Raw genomic sequence first — 24,674 nt, forward strand, 5'->3', positions numbered from 1 at the left:
AAGGTTAGCAGTAATAGTTGAATGAACTCCTAGGTACAAACTTCCCTTTTCTGAACTGTTGTTCTAGCAGCTACTGTTTAATATCCTCCCTAGCCATTGATAGGAATGAGTAATAAATGATTGGTTTTTCCTAAGTGCATATCAAAGTATTGATTGGACGCTTTTTCTACATCATTAAAAAATATATATCTTTATAAGTTAATAGTATATTTATCATAATTCCAGAATTTCTTTTGTTCCTGATGTGTTTGACAAATATCTTTTATTATTTAATAATTTAAAGAATAAGTTTTTATTGTCCTTAAAACTGGTGAACATTATTGTTCACCATTTTGCAGGCATTTCCTTGCCAATAGGTTGTATTCCTTACTGTAGCATATCAAGGTTTTTTGGTTCTGTACTACTTTTCTGTAAATAKACTACTGTCATAGTAATTGTCTTTCATAGTGGTAGGGCTGTAGGGTCTCTCTTTCTCTGTAAAAAAATATATATATATTTAAAGATATGCACACTATATTATATATATTATATTATACTATTACTATATATTATTATGATAATAGGATGTGTATGTATTATGTATAATAATATATAGTATATTAATAAATAATATAGTAGTGATAATATTATATATATAATGTACATATATATTTATCCCAATAGGGCATTTTTAACTTAAATTCATTATTTAGATTTGTGTATTTTTTTCTTACCACTTAGAGTGAAGATGGATCCAAGTTTTGCTGGTTTATATATTGGAAAGGAGATGAAAACTAACCCTAATGTATTTATAACCAATGGTTTGAGTGTTCCCTCTCAGTTACACTTTTTAAACTTGGATATTATTTAATGATTTTGTATTGTTGCAACCATTAATTGGATGTGATAATAAGCAACTGCAGATTGTCATCAGCAATTGTAACCCACACAATATGGCAAGGTTTTCTTTCTGTCCTTTTCTTTGTAGTTCTGAAAAGTGACTGTCCTCTTGTATTGAGCAAAATCTATATTACTGTTAGCAACTAGCTCTGACAGTTAATAAGTTTTGTTTTATTGAGCAATAAGTTATTGTCACATCAACTGCTAGAACTAACATTTTTCACTCATGCACACTGAATTACAGTGTGATCCCTTAGGCAAGCCCCTCTATCAGTTCACTTGCTGCTTAAATGAAGATATGATTTTGCCATAGCAACCAGTTAGATTCACATATAGAATTATTTAGTTTGCTAGCATCATCACAGCTAGGGGTAATTGGTATAGATTGTAAGAGAGAGATGGGCGGTTTACACTGTTTGTCAGATACTGCACACTGATCTGCATAGAAATCATATGAATATTAAGCAGAAATGAATCAAGAGTCCACAATTAATAGGAAATGAAGCTTCTTCAGCTGATAAAGAACAGCCTGATGAGGGATCCATTTTACTAAAGCCACTTAATATAAGCATAATCCTGTTAAGTATCAAGAATGAGAGAGTTCATTCAAATTCAGGAAAACTGTGTCAGTATTAAGGCTCAGTTTTCTCTCTTAAACCAATGCAAACTAAAAGACCAACTTTTTTAGCTTTCTGACTGGGAGATAGGTTTTACCTACCTTTTTGAGAAAGCATTGGGGGCTTGCAGAGGGGGAGGTYTAAGGAGCCTCATCACAAATAATAATGTCAGGCAAATATTTTTTTCCAGATTTAGTGAAGTCATTTAGCAAATTATGCTGTAAACTGTAAAGCTCCGGAAAAGACACTGATTAAAGTGGTACCTGGTAGTTTTTCATTTTCCACTGATACTATCTCAGATTACTAGTCAAAGCAAGATACATATGCATATATACATGATATATATAAAACTTTTTCACCAATTTTGAAATGGTAGCCTCAGATTTGAAATTCAATATGTGATCATTCCATTTTGTCATCACTGACAAACATCCTATGAATACAGGTCTTCTTCTGATGATACCTCAGTCAGCTGGAAATGCATTTCTGTTTCCAAGACCAGCAAAAATTCTTCCTCTAAAGTGCTGGGGCTTGTAGGAAATACACTAGCATTTCTCCTTAGGGAACAGAAAGAAATTACATTGCTCAGCTGAACCTATGACAAAATTAAGAGCTGCATATAGGAATCCATATGGGCCTGGATTCTGACCAGAACAGAACCATGTAAATCTAGTGTCAGTTTATACTTCCACTAAACCTGCTGAGGATTTACACAGCTGTAAGAGGAAATAATTTGTTCTTGTTCATATCAAAGAGATATGTGCAATTATACAAGCACTTTTCTGGGCACAAGCAGATCCATACGGTTATGTACTACTGGAATTGGTAAAACATATTTTTAAAGTATTTTTTATATTCTTAGAAATAGCACTGAGTGCTTTGTGCATATCTATTTAGATTTATTGAAGGAAGAGAAGATTTTAGACAGCATCCTTGTTCATGATGAAGGAAGAAAAAGAATTATTTTAACAAGAAAATACTGATTCTTGGGCTTAAGGTAGATGTATTGAGGGGAAATAGGGGGTGGAGAAGAAGCAAAAGTCACATTCAAGGTCTGTGGATGTTTATATGCAACCACATTGCTTCCAAACCTTTAAGCAAGCCATGAAATGTTTTCTCTGGGCACAGGTCTGAGCAGTTTCCTCTGGTTTATTCACTGTGAGGTGTGAGAATAACACAGGACCTCTCAGAAAACACACTCCTCCCATTTGCTTCTCACTTCTTCTCTGCCTATTATTCCACAGAAATGGTCAGATCTTCTTAAAGATTATGGGGAAGTCTTCCCTAAACACCACTATCTGAGCCTTATGCATGCAAGTGGTATTATTGGATGAAAGGCTAGATATTTGAAAGGAAACATACAGAAGATGGTGTGGGAAAGACTAACCACATGCTTTCTCTTCTGATTGTTCTTATACCTAGGGACCAACAGTCTCCCAGGGCACTGTAATGCCTTTCCTATTTCCCATCCCACAAGATCCAGGAATTGAGGAGCCCTAATCTTTTGCTTCCTTGTGCAAGCTGTGCCTGCAATGCTTGCAGCACCACCGAACTGTTCTGACAAATCTCTGCACCATTTTGCACAGCTCTGTGACACACAGTAAGCACACCTACCTCCATGCGTAGCATTCCCAGCATCTCCGGCCAGCTCTGGGAATCAAAGCTGATGTTTGGCTGCARCAGTTTGTATTGGAGTTTATGCCATTGCTGATTTTTTTAAGGCTTGCTGCACTTGTTCATGTTCTGGAACAGTATGAGATACTGATGGGTAACCTTAATGCTACATTCACTGAGRTTTTTGTCAGTGAGGGGGAGGCTAACCCTGGGTGTCAGATACTCTGAAGGACCAAGGTCTAGTTTATGTGCATGCAATATTTTCTTACTGCATCATTCTGGCCTTTTTTGATATCATTGCTGTTATCTGTAAGAATTTTTCCTGTTCAGATGCAGATGGATAGCTGGACATCTAATATCCATGTTCAGAAGCCATGAATTCCAGAAAAGTAACCTCAGAATTACGGAGAGGGTTTCCTGCTACTAAAGCACATTCCCAGCAGCCATCGCGGATTCTCATTGTGGATGTCACGTCACCTTCGTGGACCAACACCTGCTCAGTACTCTGTGAAGCTCTGGAAAATGTGCTCTGTTTGGCATGCAGTTTGGCAGGTCCCTGCCGTGTTCCCCTGCTGAGTCTCTACGTGGTGCAGTACCAGCAGGAGTGTCTGCTTCCCTTTATGGTATGTRTGAAATTATGCCTCTTGGGACCTAACAAACATGAATGCAATAGAATGTTGCAGTTCAGTAAAGAAAGTTATTATTTAATACAAGTTGATAACTAAAAAAATGAATCATTCTCAGAGTCTTTTAGACTTCATGGAAGAAGTGAATTTTGTTCTTTAAAATGAGGGAGTGTAATGTTTTGGATGAGTGAAGTTGCTCGTGTGCATAAATTAGGCTTTGTGCTGTTTTCTTCTGTAACTTCAGTTGCTCCTGCCACTCCATACTCTACTTCCTATACTGCTTCTCTATTGCAATTATCATATACAACTCTACAGCTGTAATAATTTGAATGATGAAATGGTCTGTATACCTGCTGATTGTGCAAACGCTTCCAGTTGGGGAGGGGTTCTGTGCATTTTAGGGGAAAGGATCAGAATTCTAAATATTTTTGACAGACTTGATAAATGTCCTGAATATATAGATCTAAGCCAATGAGAACAAGTACTTTACTTGTCTAGGGATACCTAGCAGCATAGATACAGATGGAGAATTACTGGCAGTTCTGCAATAAAAATTTGGGATGATAAAATATCATAAACTTTTCAAGAATCTATGAAGCCAGACTATTAAAAATAGTCATACTGAGCATTCTCATTTATACAATCTAGTATAGTATGGCATTAACTCTTCCATTTTATTCAGCAATAGTAAAAACTATTTGGATTATTTTGTCGAGTTTTCACATCTCAAGAAAGATATAGACAAACCACGGAAAGAAACAAACCAATGTCAGTGATCATAAATCTGGAAATGTGATCTGCAAGAAGACTGTGGCAAATGTAGTTGTCTATTCTACAGAATAAGTTATAGATAACACGACAAGGATAACTAGGGGGATACCTATAGCAGATTGATTGTCTGAATAGGTTGTGAAATCTCTCTGATTAGAGGCTTTAAGAACAGATACTTGTCTTGCTTCTTAGGATGAATTTGTATATAATTCATCCTGAGATGGGACTGCAGAGATAGACTAGGCAATCTTTTTCACAGCTGGTTCCAGGCCTATTTTCTGTGATTCTGCGTTATGCCAAGTTAGTTTGTAAGTGTTCTGGGCCAGACACCTTCTTCTATATTTTCAGGTATGTCCTGAAACTCTTCCAACCTATGCTGGCTGACAGCAGCCTCGGATCTCATTTGGCAGTTGTGGCTCACTAGAGTGCAAGTGCACTTTAAACACAATCCCTCCAGTTGTCCCATCATATGACTCTTCTGCTCACACTAGGCTATTTTGCTTATTTAAACAATAACTCCTCATTCTAATAATCATAGGTTTTTAAGGACAGAGTAACTATCAGATCATTGTCATATACTATTAAAGCACTTCCTTCAGAAAGACATCTAGTTYTGATCTGTGAATACTACAAGAATGAGAATAATTTCTTACAGTGGTTAATCACTGTCACTGTGAAAWTTGTACTTGCTTTCTAATTCACATTTATTGGCTTTAACTTCCAGGGATTTGTTCATATGATTCCTCTTTTGACTTGATTTAAGAAAGTACTTATATCTCATATTTTCTTTCTGTGAAGATAACCAAGTCCTCTGTCAGTATTCTAGCTGATAAGTGAAAGAGAACAAACCATAAATCTAAGTTTAAGACATTTTTACGCTCCCTTAATAACTTCTAAGCTCTTTTCTATATTCACTCTTCTGTTTTTTCGAAATTGATTTCTATATATGCTCACTGGGATTGGATGCTATTCTAGTACTAGACTCAGAAATACCATAGAGAGAGCTGAAAACAACCCCTCCTCCTTTTGGCATGACTCGGGATTGCATCAATTCTTTTGACGTAATATTGTGCTTCTGTGGCACTTGTCCAAGATGGCACTGCCTACACTCGAGCTCAGACAGTTCTCACCCCAAAGACCTGAGCCAGTTGTGCATACCCTGTTGATAGGTGTAGTGTTCTAATGTGAGCCCCTGCTACCCTCCTCCTCGACTATGCTTGCATTTTTTGCCTAGTGAACCATCTGTTTTAAGCCTCTGCTGGTATACTAAATGATGTTTTTAGGAACTATTCATTCTCTATTATGGATAGTAAATATAGTAGGATGGCTATCTTCCTTGGTGGACCTCATTTTGCTAATAATGATGCAAGTATCTGGTCCTCTGCAGCTTCTGGTATCAAGATATCTTTGATATCAGTATCAAGATGCCTCTGGTATCTTTATATTTCTGTCTGCTAAACACCTCTGTTCCTTTTCAACCTTCTCCGTAATACCAGAAGTCTGTTGTTTTTTTTTACTATAAGTGTAGAATTCTAATTCAGATGTTGAGGGCTTTTGCTTCCTGCAGGATACTGAGTACCAGTGCTTCTCTGACATAAAACTATTTGGTTAGTTGTTACTTCTAAACTGAAAACAAAGTAGCCCCTTTCTCTTTGGCTCACTCAGCACTACCTCTCTGCCTTCCTRGAGGATACTTCCATCTTAGACCAGAAATACACTGAATTTCACAAGCTAGAACTCAAGCTTCTGGGCTGATTCCTTGCCCTAGCACATATTCTTCTTATAAAGTAGAACCAGTTGTTCTCCCAAGTTGCTAAGGGGTGACAACACCCCCCTACACCACATCCTTTAGATTGAACAGCAACTTACTCTTCAGTAGTTTCCATTAGCACCTGGAAATATGAGGTACTTTTACTCACAGCTATTTACTGAATAATTCTGGAAGGGGTTTTGAGAGGTTTTTGTAGTTAACCTCTGCGTCTTATATTGAGTAGTATCCAAGATTAACCATCTATTTAATGGGCTTGCTTTAGTGTCAAACAGTTTTAACAGCACTTTATTCACTCCGAACATCTTTGGTTCCTAGGTGCTCCATAGCATTATGCTATCTATCTAGCCTTAACTAATACTGTGTGGAGAAACAGAAGATGGGAGGGACCTGTCCAGCCTGGTTCATATGCAGACTGTGTTCTGTGAATTTGAATGACCAGTATGAAGTGATACCAAGTTCAAGAAACTGTTAAACAACGTRTAGGTTATAAGGGTTCAGCAGCCCCAGACTATAACTAATATAAGTCACCATAGTAGGCAGTGAGGATGTGGCCAGAAATTCTTTATCTGTGACCAGTACATGAGACTGACACACAAAGAATATGGGGTTAATAATGTGTGCATTTATAATGTTCAACTAGCTTAAGTCAGACCAGCTCTCCCTGGGGCAATCATTGTACAGAGAGAGCTGTTCGCCTGGAAGAATAAGAATTTTTACAGGTGACAGTTACAGAATAAATTTGCTTTTCTAAAACTTGCTCTAGTACCTCATCTTTGAAGCAAGAGGATGCACAGAGGCTCCACAGACCCTCCATCAATATTTGGTCTTTTGATAAATTATTACTGTAGTGAGTGTCCTAAAAGAGCAGTTATTTATGAGAACATAAATGCCCCAGTGTGCCAGACCATCAGTCCATCGGTGCAGTCTCCAAAGAAGAGGCTATTCTGGATAGCAGAAGTGCACAAGCCTGATTGCTCTCTGCAGTTCATTCTCCTCATACTCCCACCATTCCATAGCTATTGTGCTAGGGAAGTTAGACAGTACATTCCTGGTTTATTCCTTTTGATGTCTGCTTATGGACCTGTTACCCATGAGTTTGTGTAACCCCTTTTTGAATGTATTGCTACAGTCTGCCTTCACGTCCTCCTTTGTGCAGATTCTGGAAGTCCACAACTCCTTGAGTAAATGGAACAGGGATGTGGGGTGGTGGTGGCAGGGGAATGGGCTGCGGATACCGTACAGCCTCAAGACCCTAACTCTTACATATGTTGTTTCATGTATCAGGTTTTGCCTCAGTGCAATGCATGGTCAGAAGTGTGAGCTGTCCCTGGGCATGCAGATCTGCTACATTTTGCCCAGTAGCAGGCAATGTGTGGGCAGCTGGAAACTTGAGGAATACTTGTATTGTTACTACTATCACAATCAGCTATTTTTTTAATGCATGTCACTGTTTATTGCTTTATGAATAGTGCAAAACTCCTGGCCCCAGTCTTATCTCAGTGCAGTGAATTCCAAAGCCTTGTTGCACATTGTGGAAAAATACTTCTTACTATCAGTTTGACATTTCCAGTCATTCAATTTCATTGAATACTGTCTTGCAGCAAGTGAAAGAAAGCTTTGCACGAATTCAAACCTGCATTTCAGAGCTCCGTTCACTACCTAGAGAAGGCTGTTTCCCACAGGGGGGAAATGGAGTRGTACAAGCAGTGCAGGATGGACTGCAGCAGTTCAAACAATACGGCAGACACACAGCAGCAGGAGGCTCGACAAATAGTTCAGTTGAGGTAAGAAAATGTTGGGAAGATAGTGAGAGCCATCTACTARACTTACCACTTGTTGGCACATTAAGGTGGTAGATTGTGTGGTATTTAGGTACCATGGAAGGGAGGAACTAATTAACAAAATCAGCCTCCCAAAAGAGGTCTGTAGGCAATCATCTGTTGAATGGTCAAGGAAACATGTCACGTTCAAGTCTGAGTTACTTATGAAGAGTAATTTACCTTACAGTATAGAAAAATRAATTTTATTTCTGGATATTTAAGACTGGATGGTTTTTAAGCTTTATTTTGATTACTTTCACAGAAGAAATGTATTGAAGGCAAAGACATTCACAGTACTTTCTGGACACGATTTTTCTGTCAGCCTACAGTTACACACCAYGGTTACAGTCTCTGTATGGAACTTTCACTGACATCAATAGGACATTTGTGCAGTGGTCCTCACTGTGCCTTAAAGTATGCCCACAATTCATTAAAAGTGCATTTATATGAAGGAAAGGTGTTTCATTGTGAGATTAGTTGGTRTAGTAGCAAAGGACAGAAAAAGCCTACAGAATGGTAATTTTCTTGGCACTGACTTTCTTAAGTCAGTTTTCAGAGTAAAATGGATATATGGTTAGTATTTGGACTAACAGAGAGTGTTTGTTTATAGTTAGCATTTTTCTTTCTCAGTGACAGCTTGGGAATTCCACAGGGCTCCTATTCTGCAAATTCCAAAAATTCCTTACAATTCATTGTTGCCAATGACTGTCTGAAATAACTGGAAAGGCTAAAAAGACCAGTGCAAGCTGCGTACAGCAGGCAGCCCCTGAAACTCAAGGAGCCTGATGTCTATTCTTGACATACATCCCTACATAGGGTATATGGAAGAAGGATAACCCCTCTGACACATTTACAGCAGAGGCAAAAAGGACAGTGCAAACTGGTTGCTTTCGCTGTGCCCCAGAGAATTCRGGGCAGAACTGTGTCTGCTGCAGCCCAGTTCATGCTGGTGCAATAGTGCTTTATCCCCACTTCTCACACTTTACAAGGCCTTCATTAAGGTGCAGCTGATATAATGCATTAAAAGCATTCTCTCACTTCCCACTTTATTTTCTTATAGGCAMAACGTACATGGACACAACACTAATTCCTCCTCTTCTGACAATTTACTAACTTGTATTTGCTCTCACCTGCTTGGATTAGCCTGGATCAGCCTGGGTGTCCTCCACTCTGGGATTAGTTTGACCACAACCACTTTGTTGATAATTCCAGTAGGTAACCAAATGTTCCTCTTCCTTGTGAGTTCTCAGGGTTTGTTGCATTAGCTGTGGTCCTGCAGATCTGCATGGTCAGTTCCATCAAAAGAGGCCTTTATAATAGAGTCAATAATAAGCTGAAGGTTGGCTGTCATGCCTGGTCTGAGCTGCAGCCTGATCAACACTTATACCAGCATATCCAAACCAGAGAATTTTGTATTTACAACCAAACAACAAACAAACAAAAACCCACTTTCAAACTTGCATGGATTCTGATTMGGGAGAATTTTGAGGGAGGAGAACTCTATAACCCAGGAGATGCAGATGTTCTTCAGAAAGTTCATGCAGCAAGCAGCACAACTGCTGCRAAGAGAATCTCTGCCAGAGAATATCTCATACAGTATTACAGAACTTTTGCAGAGGGTCAGATGAACAGGTAGGAGCTCCCTGCTGCCCTTGTAAGCAGAGCTAGAAGCCTGTCACTGACAGCTGAACATGTAATCCCCTTCCCTTCACCACATTCAAACTGATGCCCACACTGGAGACTGAATTTTCTTCCTTCTGTACAACAGCAAATATCACAGGTATCAGACACACTTGCCATCCCTGGCTTCCCCTCTGAGTTGCTCCCTGTTATCCCTGTTTCATTCCCTTTTTTCACTGCCTTACTTCACCTTGAGCTGTTTGTGACACAGACATTAAATGTTTTTGAAGAATCAATGACTTATGAAGCAGCAGATGATGGAAAGAAATTGAATTAAGAATAGCTTTTTGTGGCTTCACTAGTGGATACAGTTTATAGTGATGTTCCTATTTCATTTGAAAAATACCTAGAATAAAACTACAGAAATAACTCAAAGTAGGTAGAAATTTGAAGTGTGCATTTGATTTTAGCACAATACTGGAAATGGCAATATACCACGTTGCCCATCTTGAGGGAAGCTTCAGCAGAAAGATTAGTTCTGCAGTGAATTTCAAGGACAAAAGACTTTTTCCCAAACTAGTAATCTTTCCAGTTCTGCACGCTGCATAAATTTAACCTGTAATTGAAATTCCATCTGGTGATTGAATCAGTCTTTCACAGACCTAAATGAGATCTAATAGTTCCTTGGTCTTTGTCTTTCTGATAAGGGTGAATAGTACCACCAAATCATTAATATGCTGAGAAAGGAGCAGAAACCATTGCAGCTGATGATCACTGTAACACAGAAAGATGTTTCACCTTACAAGGACCATGTTTCTAAAAAATGGCAGCTTTCTGCTTCAGAGAGTTCAGTGACTGAAGTTTTGTCTTCATTACAAGAACTTCTTTATGCAGAATAAGTTGGATTTTTATTTCTATTTTTGCTTCTCTCAGAAGGCACTTGAATGTTTTTGCTCAGACATGGTATTTTTGAAGAACTAAGGACAAAAAATATGTATYGTCTTGGGAGTGAAGCCTGGATAACTTACATTTCTTTGTATAAACCAGTTAAACTACACTCTCACTCTGCTAACTTCAGCTGTATCAGGAAGTGCATGTGTAGTGAATGAGTACTCACAGCTCCCACAGGCATTTGACATTTACTCCTCTGCGAAGAGTAGTAACAATTCTGTTTTTTATGATACTTTAAAGCACTAGAATATATATTAAGAGAAATACTCCTGCATTGGACTGTGAGGGATGAACAAGATAAAATAAGCCTCATTTTGTTTAATTTTCAGGACTCTAATTCAATMTGCTTTTCTAGGGGATGAGTGTTAAGTTCTACCAGTACAATTTCTTCCTTCTGTTTCAAAAGCTTAATGCCTTTGTTGTTTAAGTGCCCTCATAAATCAGTTGATTCCAGTATTTTGCAGTTAAGATTTAACCTAAWACTTATGTGAAGTGTCTTGTTATTCAGCAACATTTAATGCTTTATATCTTGTTTTGGCAATCAATGCCTGATTGCCAAGCTGATGTATCTCACCAGCCCTGAGCTCCAGCCTTCTGTCYCAGAATATGAAAGGCTGAGACAATAGCACAGCAAAGTTGCCTCTGCCTCCATTCTGCTGTGAAATTGTCTCYAGCCAAAGTCAAAGCAGCATTTGACCCACCAAATTTGTGGCCTGTCACCATCAGGGGAGTGGATTTACGCTTAGATTATATGAAATTCCCAGCATTGTTAGGGAAAACACTGCGAAACCAAGTATTTAAGGAGCAGCAGAATAAGCCAAGGGTTACATTCACTCCGTGACTGTACTAAAATTGTCCTCTATCATCTTATACAGCAGTTCCCATGGAAGTTTGCAAAAACAAATCACAAAATTACTGTTCTCTTTGGACAAATCTAATCATAAGGATTTTCTCCATAACTGTGCTAATTTAGGTGGGACGAAGCAACAATTCTTCACAAGCAAGCAAGCAAAACAAGCAAGTTTACCTCTCATGTGCTGCGGAAACAAAAACTCTTTTGAGATCCTAACTTCAGAGGGCAACAACAGTGGCACCAGTGAAGCTGTGCCAAGTACAGCCCCAAATAGCATTGAATCTTGGTGCAAAGTCAAACAAGATGCTAAGTGCTCTSTAGTCTAAATCCCAACATCTTGTTGTAGTGTAGTGATTCACAGGCTCTTTGTGTCATGCCCTGAACCAGGTCCTGTTCCATCTTCTTCCAGCAGTGGCACAGAAGCTGTTGGCATTCCCACACTGAGCTTCTGCATCCATTTTATGTTATCTTAAATAAAGCCAAAGTTTAAAGAATGCCTTTAAATCTCCTTGTGAAAAGATGAGATATTTTAGAGATCCTTCTCTCTTCCCTCCACCGTGGTACCTGTTCAGTAGCCAGGCATCATCTTCTATAAATAAGTTAGGGTTAGAGGCAGCTCTTGCATTCACTTTGTGATATCTATTTCAGATTACAATTTTGACTAGTCAGTCAGGCAAAGAAATGGTGAAGCAGCTGGAAAAGAAGTTAAGAGATGTAGATCTTGTGAGTCTGCGAAGACTACAAATCATTGAGGTGTTGAAGAGAGATTTTCTGGAGCCTGAGGGTGTGGAGCAGAGTTTGCCGGCAGAAGAGCCTAGCAGTGATGGTGAGTACAAAAGAGTTATGACTTCTGATAGCAAGACAACCACTAGTTCTCACTTTGGTCTGATATCTGCCTCTTTCCTTGGTGCCATTTAGTGTCACTCATGTAAGTGAGGACTACTGCAGCTGGAAGAATAGCGAGAGGTTTTTACCACAGCACTATTAGTTAGCACATAGACTTGTTTCTTCTGGAGTCTCAGCATTTGAGTTTGCCTAGGGACTTGCTGCATTACTGCATATGTTAGTATTACCCCAAATTGTAACTAGCCACACTGAATTCATATGCAGTGCAGCCTTATTGAGACATTAGAGAGAAGAAATATACAGAACTTACGGGGGAAACACACATGCAGACATACATRCTCTCATATTGCTGCACACTGTCCTGGACAATTGACTGACTGATCAAAAGGTTCTTGGTGCAGATAGAGGGAGTCAGGATCCTTGAAACAGGCAGAAAAGCCACTTAAAATTTCAGTGATCACACAAAGGTAGAATCCCACCTCCTAGCTCAAGAGCGTATCCTGTCCAGGCCGTATCAAGTACTTATCTTGTTGACTTGCTTTTCTTTTCCCTCTTGCTTAGCTACGTCTTCTTTTGTCTGTGCTTAGAACACTTTTGCTCAGCTCATAAGCTTATACTGCTTCAGTAACCAGTAAGTGCCCATCAGTAAGTTCTTTATAGCCCTGCAACCTCTATTTTTCAATCCAGATCTCCATTTTGAAAGGCTTTGCTGTTATCCCAAACTTAAGCTCACCATCAACAGGAGACATCTGGTACAAAGCTCTGATTCACTCAGCAAGTTCTCACAAGTCAGTAACAGGCTTATTAAGCCCTTGTCCTGATGCCTTGCAAAGTTAGCATAAGGCCTGTTACTAGTAAGGGCAATATTGTTTTTCTGAGTCACTAGAAATGCAGGGTGATATGTCTTTACCTGCCTCTAGCTGCTCTTCTTTTTTTTTCTGTGATGCAATGGCAGATTTCTGGTCATTTGGCAGAGTAGGGGTTGGGAATATTTTAGCTGGATCACAGATTTCCTTTTGCCCCCTGCTGCACACCAGGCCACATRCTTTATTAATGAATGACTGAGTGCACCCAGAATCACAGAACAGAATGGCTGAGGTTGGAAAGGACCTTCAGATATCATCTAGTCTAACCCTCCTGCTCAAGCAGGGTCACCTAGAGCACATCGCCCGGAATGGTATCCAGATGGCTTTTGAATATCTCCAAGGATGGGGACTCTACAGCCTCTCTGCGCAACCTGTTCCAGTGCTCAGTCATCCTCACAGTAAAAAGGTTTTCCTTAGATTCAGGCAGAATTTCCTGTGTTTCAGTTTGTGCCTGTTGTCTCCCATCCAGCCACTGGGCACCCTGGAAAGAGTCTAGTTCCATCTCTGTTATACCCTCCCACAGATATTTATAAAACTTTATAAGATCCCACTTGAGCCTTTTCTTCTTCAGGCTAAACAGGCCCAGCTCTTTCAGCCTTTCCTCATGTGAGAGATGCTCTAGTCCCTTAATCATCCCAGTAGCCCTTCACTGGAGCCCTTCAGTAGCTCCATCTCTCTCTCATACTAGAGTGCCCAGAACTGGACCCAGTACTGCAGGTACGGCCTCATCAGGGGGTTGAGCAGAAAGGAAGGGTCACCTCCCTTGACCTGGCTCCTCGATGTCCCTAGCACCTCCTTCTTGCTCTTTTTGAAGATTGGAGCAACACTGGCTTTCTTCCAATCATCAGACACCTCTCCTGATCACCATGACCTTTCAAAGATGCATGGGAATGGCCTTGACCCTAGACACTGAATGTTACTTTTCCTGGCTCTATATTTAAAGTGCTGTTCCCATAATCTGAAAGTTTTCAGCTGTGAGAACTTAAGCTATAGCAATAAGAAGTTCCAAACTAGAAATTACTAGTGCTTGTTTTGAGCCTTTTTCTTTCACAGCAAACAGTGCAGACCACTCTCTAAATAAAYCAATTAGATGGTGATTATAAATCCTGTAACATAGCTCAGTTTAGTGGCAGAAGCCTATTCAGTGCAATGCTGCTATAACTGCAGTTTTCATTTCTCTTATTTTCTTTTACTGAGCTTTCATATCTACTCAGAATTTCAGCTCTTTCTGCGGGCTGAAGAAATCGCTGTTAAATAGCAGGCCTTTGTTCCTGTTTCCTCTCTCCTGCAGCACAGCACACACTAGGTGCATTTTGCAACAGGCAATGATTGCTCTCCCTGCTGCACCCTCCCTATACTGGTGGCAGACCTAATCAAACACAGAGTGGTTAAATCAAGCACTTAAGGTGCTTATATCTTATATCCAATTATATCTACCTTTTTACTATGTTCTTACCTTCTTTCAAAGTTCTGTAAAAGATTCTGGCCTGGAAGGGCCTGTCTCTTTTCTTGAGATACCTGGTTATTCTGGACTCCAAGCTGTTTGAAAAGAGAAGCCTCAGGGAAAGTGCTCTTCTCTGTGCTGGTAACATCTGGCCCAGAAAAAGGGAGCTCCTACTTCTCTGTCTGACCAGCCCTGTTACCATTAATGCTGGGAACAATGAGGCTTAAGGAAGAGGGTCAAGGTCCTATCACTCTGACATAATTTTAGCATGTGTCTAAGTGCCAAGAGCTCCRTGAACTATGAGTTACAAAGCAGTTCTGGAAGGAACTGTTGCCTAAGACTCCAAGGCTGAGGTGTTCTTTAAACTGATCTTGTGCAGGTGGATAGAGGGTAGTTTTTTGGGTGGCTGCAAATGCTGGCTTCTCAGGTGAGGACGATTTTGCATCATGCCAGTGCTGCACAAAATCCCGCAGGGCAGCTTGGGGATACCCAAGGGGTTTGTGTGCTGCATTGAATTGCCTTGGTGCCTAATGCTGCCAACACAGGCATTGTGCAGGAAACGAGACACCACAGAACAGGAGATGCTGTATGCCTCTCAGTCACAGCACTGCTTTAGAGCATGCAGACCCCCACCTTATTATTTTTACAAATAATTTGCCCAATAAATGACTGTACAAAAGGCTTCTGATAACAGGCCATAGAAATTTCAGAATATGAAATTCTAATTTTCTGAGTCTTCTAATTATTAGAAGACTCAGATGATGTATTTTCTCCCTCAAGGTAGAACCAGGGAGAGGATAGTCCAAGTAGTTTGAAAAAGGAGTGAAACTGCTTTATGAAGGAATTTTTTTWAAGTTGTTGGAGGTCTTTTTCAGTCCTCTGTTGCTACAAAATAATTGATTGTATTAGAAAAACTATATAAAAAAAAGAAAAAAATTAGAAAGACTGTAGCACTGTAATTTAGTCCTCAATCTATTTGATAAACACAATTGAAAAAAGTGCTGTTTCTGCTATGGATTCATCTTCTCTGAATATTTGTTTCACATATTATTCATACTATGACCCTATTAATCCTAGCAGGCTGTTTGCTGCTGCCAGATTTGCAAATGACATATTACATTTTGCCATTTTGCCTTTTGCAAATTGTTCTTCAAATTCTATTTTTTTTCACCTTTGTCTATTATGCCTTTTAAAATTTTATTTGCTAATCTTTATGAAAAGTTCTCATTTGATCATACCTTTGGGTAATTATTTTGGGTTTGAGGGTTCTTTCTGGAAGGCTTTCATCTTGTGTATGATCTCCCTAACTCTCACTGTCTAGTCAAACCAGCATCCATTTGTGTATTCCTAAATATTGTTGGTCGAATATATACATTTATATCTCCAATATGGTGGCTTAAATACTTGCTATGTCCTTCCAAACATTTTTGGCTTCATCTTTTAMTTTCTTTTGAGCAAATCTCCTAACTTTATTCATTTCCCTTGTTTGAAACYGAAATGTAACTGTGGTGGATAGCTTGGGCTGTTGTTGCAAGGATGTTGAACGGAGAGATTACTGTTACCAGGTCATGTTTTGCTTCTGCTCTTGTCAGGTCTGTGACTAGAGTCTCCTTTAAACAGGCATTGAGGGTGTTTAGCAACTTAGGTGTGGGGCCTTGCTGCAAAGTAGTATTTATCACCTATGTTAGTAGTAATATTTTCCCATTGCTACTACAAAGTTTCTCATTAGTATCATAGAATCATAGAATCAGTAAGGTTGGAAGGGACCCTGGAGATCATCTAGTCCAACCCCCCTGCTCCAGCAGGGTCACCTAGAGCATGGTAGACAGGGTTGCATCCACGCGGGCCTTGGAGATCTCCAGAGAAGGAGACTCCACCACCTCTCGGGGCAACCTGTCCCAGGGCTCCGTCACTCTCACAGGGAAGAAATTCCCCCTCACGGTCAGGCTGAACTGCCTGTGCTTCAATTTCTGCCCGTTGCCTCTTGTCCTGTCACACAGGGCAACTGAAAAGAGTTTGTCCCCGTCCCCCTGACACCCTCCCTGCAGGTACTTGTACACACTGATCAGATCCCCCCTCGGTCTGCTCCTCCCCAGGCTGCAGAGGCCCAGCTCTCGCAGCCGTTCCTCCTAGGGCAGGTGCTCCAGCCCTCGGATCATCTTCGTAGCCCTATGCTGGACTCTCTCCAGTAGCTCCACGTCTCTCTTGTACTGGAGAGCCCAGAACTGGACRCAATACTTGAGATTAGTATAGTATCTTGGTTTTGCAGTCTCTGTGATTTCTCACAGTATCATGCATCTGGTGTCCATTGCTTGGGGCAGCAGGGGAGAAGGCTTTAAAATTGCTGAGAAAAATCTTTAGGGCCAGTGCTGTGATGAGCACAGCAAAAGATGGTTTGTTTGCATCAAGAACCACTAGTCCTCTGCGGATGGAAATACCTAGTGCACCTGCCCCACTGCTAAGAAGGGTGTTGGTTTGGCCTGTGGTGCCGATCTGAGAAGGCTGGCATCAGYGTACTGCAGTGTTATTTGCATGGTGATGACTTCTGAAGTGCCTCCTGTGAGAAGGTTGGTTTGAGCTAACTGGGTACAACGAAGTGGAACAGGCAGAGGAATGTTCCTTTCTATGGCTGAAAATGTTTCTGTAATTTTCATCCTCTTTCCCTACAGACATTGCAATCCTGGGAATGGACACTGATGTGCAGACAATAGAGGACAATGTCATCAGCTTTGAGATGCTGTTTAAAACCTGGCTTCATGACCATGGCACAGACAGAGAACAGCTCCATCTCCTCCTTCCTTCAGGAGGCTTCAGCTATGCCACTGCAGCCAAGAGCAGTCTAAGTATTTCTTTTTCTCCTCCTCCCTGCTAGGAGCTCCCACAGCCTTAAAGATTACCCAGGCCTTTCCAGGGCATGTTCTCCCACATTTACAGAACAATRTAAGGCCTCTGGGTTACTTTGAAGTCTGTCTGTAGTTTCTGTTGTCTAAGACTGAAAAGGGTGTCCTGCTTAGACAGCTTCTAGTTTGTTGCAGTGTCCTGTGGCTGCTGACACGATAGTCCGTTTCCATGCTGCCATCAAAAATGTGCCCTGAAGAAGATGTGAATTTATAACCACTTGGCTGAAGTAAAAGGGGCCTGACACACCTGAGAGCCAGGSACCTTCTGGTTCAATTGTATAGGCCTAAACATCATGTTTCTTGGATTTGATAATAAAGTTCTGTGCCAAAACTACACTTAAATAAATGCTATCTTACAAAGTGATTCAGCTTACTTTTTTATCTATTAATTAATAGATAATTGATTTTAATTATTAATTATTTATTGGTTTAGCACAGAAATAGCTAATATAATACCTGGAGCTGCCAAGAGTTATATTATAAGAGCACATAGGAAATTTTATAAGGATTAGGCATTATTTTCTTTCCTTTAAGGCTCTAAGTTCCAATCCCTGGCACACCTCTAGATGAGCATTAAAAAACCCAACAGATACAGCAGAGATAGGCGTTTCCCATAMGCAGTTGTTGGCTGTGTCGTCACCATTGCACTGCCATGGGAATCTGTACGTGAACTCCCATTAATCCCCTTTCTGTGCCTCTACTATATGGTACTGTTTTTAAACTCACAGCTTCCTGTTGCCATAGCACACCTGCTTTCAGCTGGTGATCTGTAGGCCAGCTCCACTTTGGAAACAAGGCTCATAGAGCGGTTCTCTAGCAGTGCTCTCTCTTGCAGGTTTGCTCTGCATCAGGCAGATCAGAAAGCTTGGTGTGACTTTTTATTTACATAGTGGCTGGCGTAAAAGATTCCATACTGGCACAGACAATTTTTATGATAGTTTGTTAAAGGTGGATCTTTCTCCATCATAATACTGAATTTCAAACTTTACACACTGCCTTATTATAGKTAACAAAACAACATGAGTTAGTCTGCAATCAGTTTTTGTTCCATCTTGCCACAGTCAAGGAGTATGTAGACRGCCAGAGATATGGTCTGCAGCCATAGATTGTATTATACCAGAGTGGGTGTGATCAGTGACATGTTTCCCCACAAATACAGATAGACTAGCTGGCAGGAAAAAGTGTGGCCCTAAACCCAGTGTAGGATTAGGAAATTAGCTTCTGTTCTGTCTTCCACCAGGCAGATAGGCACCCAGCTTGAAAACCAGAGTTTGCCTGCCCAGTTACCAACCAGCCATTTTCCAGTCAGTTACCAACATGCCCTTGGACGGAGTGGCAGTGGGACTTCTAGGGAARGGAGAGGCCAGTGTGCATATCTGAGCTTTGCTGTGGGTTCTTCGCAGAGCTGCTGAGGTCCTGATACATCAGTTTATCATCCATAGCAGCATGTGGGGTGCTTGGTTGTGAGAGACGTGGTAGTTTCTCGTGTATAAAATGGGAATAACTTGTTGCCTTGTGTCACAGGCTTTACCTTTGTTCTTCCTTTGTAGCTGCTGTTGCTAGCAAATGTTAATTTAGTGTTTGCAAGTACTTTGAACATGTCATGTGATAAGCATTGTCATTTCCAGCAATCTAAACCAACTTCCCTTTCCTAGTGTGCCTGAAGTGTGATTTGCAGGAGAGACTGCTTGACCCAGCTCTACTCTCTGGGACAGCTGATGGCACCATGAGAACAGCGGACATGAATTCACTCTGGCAGATGGCTGCTTGGCCAGCTACAGCACTGTATAAACTCCGGGTTGTAAAGTAAGTGTTATGTGCTTTGTGACTGGAAGGCTGAGGTAATAGCAGCCCTCATTCTTTCTGTGCAATTTCAACTAGGAACTARTAACATCAACATAAAGAACTGGGGACTCAGAGTCCTAATGAGCAAAAATCTAATGCGCAATATGCCCTGTACCTCTTTCTTAGTGTTATGCAGTAGCACAACCAAACATACTGAAAGGAGCACGGAGCCAAAATGCAGTTTGCACCAGCCTTTTATGAGAGTGAGACCAGGCGTTATGCATGCAACAATCGTTTCCCTGCGGTATGAAGCCAACTAACTGCCCTGTAGGTCGCAGCCAGTATGCCATACAAAATACTGCTGTTCCCTCACTATCTGATGGGACTACAGTGATTAACTGGCCTTAAGAGCCTGAGCTAGTTAGTTGACTAATAGGTAAAAAAACAGGCAAAGCCTAATAGTGCTAGGTGACTTCAGGTAAGCATTCATTCTCTTTCCCATCAGGAGTGTGTGCTGGTAGGCACACAGAATAACAAGAACAGAGATATTCTTTAGTGTCTTTCCTGGGACTTGTTTATATTCAAAATTGTATATAATTACTGAGCAGCTATCTATACAGTGCTTCTTGAAGTGATTCTCAGCCTGTCAGTAGCTGAGGAGCACTCAATGTTTGTTTGTAAACTGCTCATGACCAAAGCAGTGCAGCTACTTCATCAACTGTCAGCCCTGTCAAGAAGTGAGCTATGGACTGGCCACATCAAGCACTGCAGAGTGCGCAGTGGTGTTTTTTTTTTTGGGGGTGGGGGGGGATGCTGGCTGTGTGCAGAAACAGAGCACACTATATCATAGTTTAAGTGAAGATAGTCACAATCCAGTGAAATCACTAAAGAGGGGATGTAATCGCCTGGGTGTGTTATTGCCCAAGAGGCCAGATTAATAACCTGTTTTGTATGCAAAATGCATGAAKATCCAGCTTGCTCCTGGGCATGCTCCTGTCAGTACTGACAACACAGATTCAAGGGAATCTGGAAGCATGCTGTGGAGCACTGATCAGCAAGAAAGCCATGCTAGGCCTTTTCACTGCAAATGTACTTCTCTGAGGGTTCATAGTGACAGGCCACAGCAATACAGGCAGTAAATGCTTGTAACAATATTGCAGCCTATACTGCCGTGGCCACTTGAGCTTGTCGTCCCTAGGTGGAGTCTTCCCATTAGCTATGCTTCACTAACACAAGCTGTAAATTTTCAGAGCTCTGAAGTCTGAAGGGGTCTGTGAGTCAGTACTGTATGGACTGCCCTTCATTATGAAGCCCACAAGTTGCTGGCAGCTAGACTGGGATGAACTGGAAACAAACCAGCACAGCTTCCATGCTTTGTGTCACAGTCTTCTGGTGAGTGTGTGCAAACTGCAGTCTGATGGAGAGGTATTGCCATGGAATGGAAAAGTCAGCAAGTATCCGGTAAGGTCTATCTAGCTTGCACCAGAAACATGTTTCAAACCTGCAGCTTTATTGCATGGGTTAGAGTTGGGCCTATGAGTACTTCCAGCCAATGGAAAGAAGCTACTGTACATAAAAGCTGAGAGACAATTCCTCAGTCTATCAGAAATTCAATGCTTAGAGTTATGAGGTATAAAATTCTGGCTTGGAGATAGACGCACATTTTTAATAGTGAAAATAATTAACTAAGGCTGAGGATGCGAAGGACTTTGCTTTACTGGCAAGTCTTAAATCAAAATTGGGTGTTTTTCTTAAGAATTGTCTTACTCTCAATTAACAAACTCAGGTTATCCTCCAAATAATGCAAAATAATGTTCATATTCCGATATATAGGAACATTTTTCTGCCTCTCAGACCAGCAGTCCCTACAATGAAAGTGCTGAAGGAAGTGATTAGCACTCACTTCTCATATTATTTTTTGGCTTTTGATATTTAGAAAAGGAACTGGATGCTTTTGGCCAAATGTGAGCCACAAAACAGTAGTCCAAGCTGGAACATCATGGTGCAGTCCTACTACATCATTGTCCCTTCTGACTCTGCCACGCTGCTTGTCAAAGCAGTTGCCGTCAGAGAGCTCCTGCTGCCGTCAACCTTCCCAGCCCTCCTTGCTGAGCATCCTGAAAGAGTGTGTGGCCCTGTAGAGGCAAGTCATTGATGACCCTGCACAAGAACACATAGAAAGAATCCCATGTGTGCAAGCGGGGATTGGGTAATGATCAGGTTTTGTGCACAGAACATGCTGTTGCTGCTAAAATTGTATCCATCTCCCCTGCTGGGCCACAGGGATCTCCTCAGACTGCAGAAACAGATGCTTTAGGCATAAGATAAATCAACACAAGGTGTCTCTGTTTCTTCCAATAGATTCAGGGTTCTGCATTTCCTGTTATGCAGCCATGTGTTTTTCTTGAGTTTTCTGGCTCTTCTTCAGGTGCTACCAGAAAGGACAGAGCCCTTACTACAGGCTTTAGCAGCTGAATAGAGGAGGAAACAGCTGTGAAAATGGTTGGTGCCAGCTGGAGTACGATGGAGCACTCCAAAATTTTATCCCAACAGTTAATATGTATATATCCTATACTTTCCTCTCAAACAGTAAATGCCTGTCCGTATAGGTGATGTTGCTGTGTAGGATGGCAGCCTCCATCAGCTTCTGAGCCTGGGAAGGCAGTGAGAAACAGAGGAAGTAGGCAGATGTTAGCAAAAGCCCCAGGCCTGAGGTGTAAATGGAAGGAGACCTTATTTCCTGCTGGTGTGACAGGCTTGCAGTACATGCTTAGAGTTGCCTGAGAAAAGCCTACCCTAYAAGGCTTCTGTCACAGTCTGCAAAGTGGAGCAGAAAAACTTGGTCTCACTGAAGGGGAAAGGAAGGCACAGGGGAAAGACCTGAATGGTAGAAAAGCAAAGGCCATATGCTCTCGAGATCAGAGCTGCCCGTCTTTCCTCATCAAAGTTCCTCTAGGAATACACAGTGATGAGTGCAGGTCTAGTGCTGGAGCTACTCTGCCAGCCCTTGCAAGGAGCAGGGAGAGCTGCACGAAGAGATTTCTGACAGCTAAAAGCACCAGTCAGGGCAGGAGAGAGAGTGCACGAGGCATGTGGGCAGGAGCAACGCTAAGGCAAGTGGAGGGGATAATAAGAGCAGAAAAGAGACATTGGCTCTGAGGTGAAGGTGCAGTAAAGGSTAGTGGAATTGGTAAAGCAAGTGGAGGCAGGCACACTGGGAGGGAGAGGCCTTATGAAGCAGAGAGTTGAGGGTGACAGTGTCCAGACAAGGCTCTCCAGCCTGTCGGTCTATTCTAGGCACAGGAGAGTGTAGTACTGTATCCTGCAAGGGAATGCTGAAACCCATCAAGACCTGAGTGCAGTCATTTTTTGCTCCATATACAGCCAAGAACAGTCCTTGTGGGTAGCAGCACATCCAAAGGTCCTTTTTCCTATCACTGAAAGATGGCAAAGAGCATCTGCAGCACTCATCCCTGAAAAACAAGCAAACAATCAAACCAACCTCCTCTCCCCCACCACCCAACCCAAAACACAAATCCTGTTGCCTCTACTTGTCATATCACACCTCCAGTGGGGCCTGCCTCTTCTATCTCGGCAGAGTGCCCTGAACAGCCTGGAAGTGGAAGTCACTTACAACCCCCTGCACCTGAAAAACAATCTCTACAAATACCTGAAGAATAAGTTGCACAGACCCACACAGAGGCAGCTAGCCCAGCCCAGAGACCARCGACCAGAGCGACATCAGCCTAAGCAGGTATGTCTGTCACCTYTAACTGGCCCAGGCAGGCCCTGATCTGCCTTTTTAGTCTGCTTCCTTCAAAAGGGCTGAGGGCAGCCCTCAAAGGTACAGGGAAGGCAACATAGGACAGAAGCAACATTAACTTGCAAGCAGGAAGAGCAAAGAGGGAGGGATGTAGCATACGTTCATGCAAATGAGGAAGGGGATGTTGAACAGTCAGCATATGTAGACACAAGGAGCCAGAGCACTGTGAGCTGTTTGACAAACCAGCTTCTCCTTCCACAAGGCACATATTAATATTTTGTCCTTGCATTGCAGCATCAGAGCAGAGCCAAAGCCACAGTAGCTCCTCTTCTGATGGCTCCTTCTCCTGTTCAAATGTTCAGACCAGCAGCAGTGAGGAGAGATTCCTGTGAGCAGTCTTTCCTTCCTGAAGAGGATGATGAGTTCCTGCAAGTCCTGCAGTGAGGATATCCCTAGGCACTGTTTGACTGTTCATGTGCAGTTATGGCTTGGCTTCTGCTGCCAAGCCTTATGCACTGGGCCGGAAGTGGTCAGGCAAGATGCTAAACTTGGCCTTGGTCAGACAGGCACTTCCCATTGTTTGTTCCTCCTTGTTATTTTATGGTTTTGTTAGTCATCAAGTCACCCTGCAGGAAGCCTGCTACCCTGGGGCTCTCTGTCCAGCGATTCAGCTGTCTTCGGCAACACCCTGTTTCCCTTTCTTGTCAGTACACATCACCAGCATGCATCAAACTATGGTTTCTGAGAACAGGCAGGCACAGCCCATAAACCACAAATTGTTTTCAGTGAGTACAGAAAAGCTGCAGGCAGAGCTGTGAAGAGGTCAGGCAGATACATAAAGTAAGCAGTAATGGCAAGCTGTCTTCATCCTGCAGCASTAGGTTCAGCAAGCTGTTTGAATAAGCATGAAATGGCTTTTGAATTTAATCTTAAAGCCCTGAACATTTCCCTCTTGAAAGCAGCATTACCCACGATGACACAATTTGCCTGCTTCTGTATTTGATCTCACTGTTCAACTCCTCCTCTCCCCAGCTCTCCAAGCAGTTTGCAGCAAGTGCCCAAGCCAGCAGCAATGCCCTGGCTGGCTCCTGCACCTGGAGCCCCGGTGCAGCTCTCTCCTCCCAGCCGACTGCTGCTTGGACTCACTCTGTTTGGCGCATCTGCACCTGTGAGGCTGTTCTGCAAGCCAGTATAGCTTGTACTTTTTTGCCAGGGCTGAGAAGACGGGGAGATGGCCTGAAGCTTTCCAGAGAGCTTTTGCCCAGTGCTTGTGCAGAGGCCAGTCCCAGTTTTTCAGTGCAGGCATAGCACAGCTGCCTCTGCCAGGGCAGGAGTTGAGGACAGCTTGACTGAACCAAGGTAGGCAGACTCACTGGGGCTTCCTGGATGCTGAGCATCACTAGGGTTTTGGGTTCCACTTACTTTGTTCTGACAGTCTGTTTCAAAATAAAGTTGTTCTGTGTAATTGTTAACCCATGGCCTGCAGTTTATAGTATGCATCATGTGCAGTAATCCTAGCACTGACCTGTACTTCCTGAGAGATAGCTA

At 41.8% G+C, this 24,674-nt stretch overlaps 1 protein-coding gene across 2 annotated transcripts; it reads left to right on the top strand.

Annotated features, from left to right (window-relative positions):
* Positions 1-3,444: 3,444 nt before the first annotated feature.
* M1AP (meiosis 1 associated protein) lies at positions 3,445-24,214 on the top strand. 2 transcript variants are annotated; one of them, XM_085317289.1, is made up of 9 exons: positions 3,445-3,733; positions 7,880-8,062; positions 12,171-12,348; positions 17,348-17,521; positions 19,234-19,384; positions 20,614-20,755; positions 21,300-21,506; positions 22,962-23,117; positions 23,421-24,214. In XM_085317289.1, the coding sequence occupies exons 1-9, from the start codon at positions 3,485-3,487 to the stop codon at positions 23,568-23,570; spliced, it is 1,590 nt and encodes a 529-aa protein (XP_085173415.1). In that variant the 5' UTR covers positions 3,445-3,484; the 3' UTR covers positions 23,571-24,214. The 2 variants fall into 2 exon arrangements, with proteins under 2 accessions (XP_085173415.1, XP_085173414.1); XM_085317288.1 differs by lacking the exon at positions 21,300-21,506.
* Positions 24,215-24,674: the final 460 nt, after the last annotated feature.

This window comes from Rhea americana, unplaced genomic scaffold (genome assembly GCF_003343005.1).
Source record: "Rhea americana isolate MKP2758 unplaced genomic scaffold, rheAme1 scaffold_495, whole genome shotgun sequence".
Classification (NCBI taxonomy): Eukaryota; Metazoa; Chordata; class Aves; order Rheiformes; family Rheidae; genus Rhea; species Rhea americana.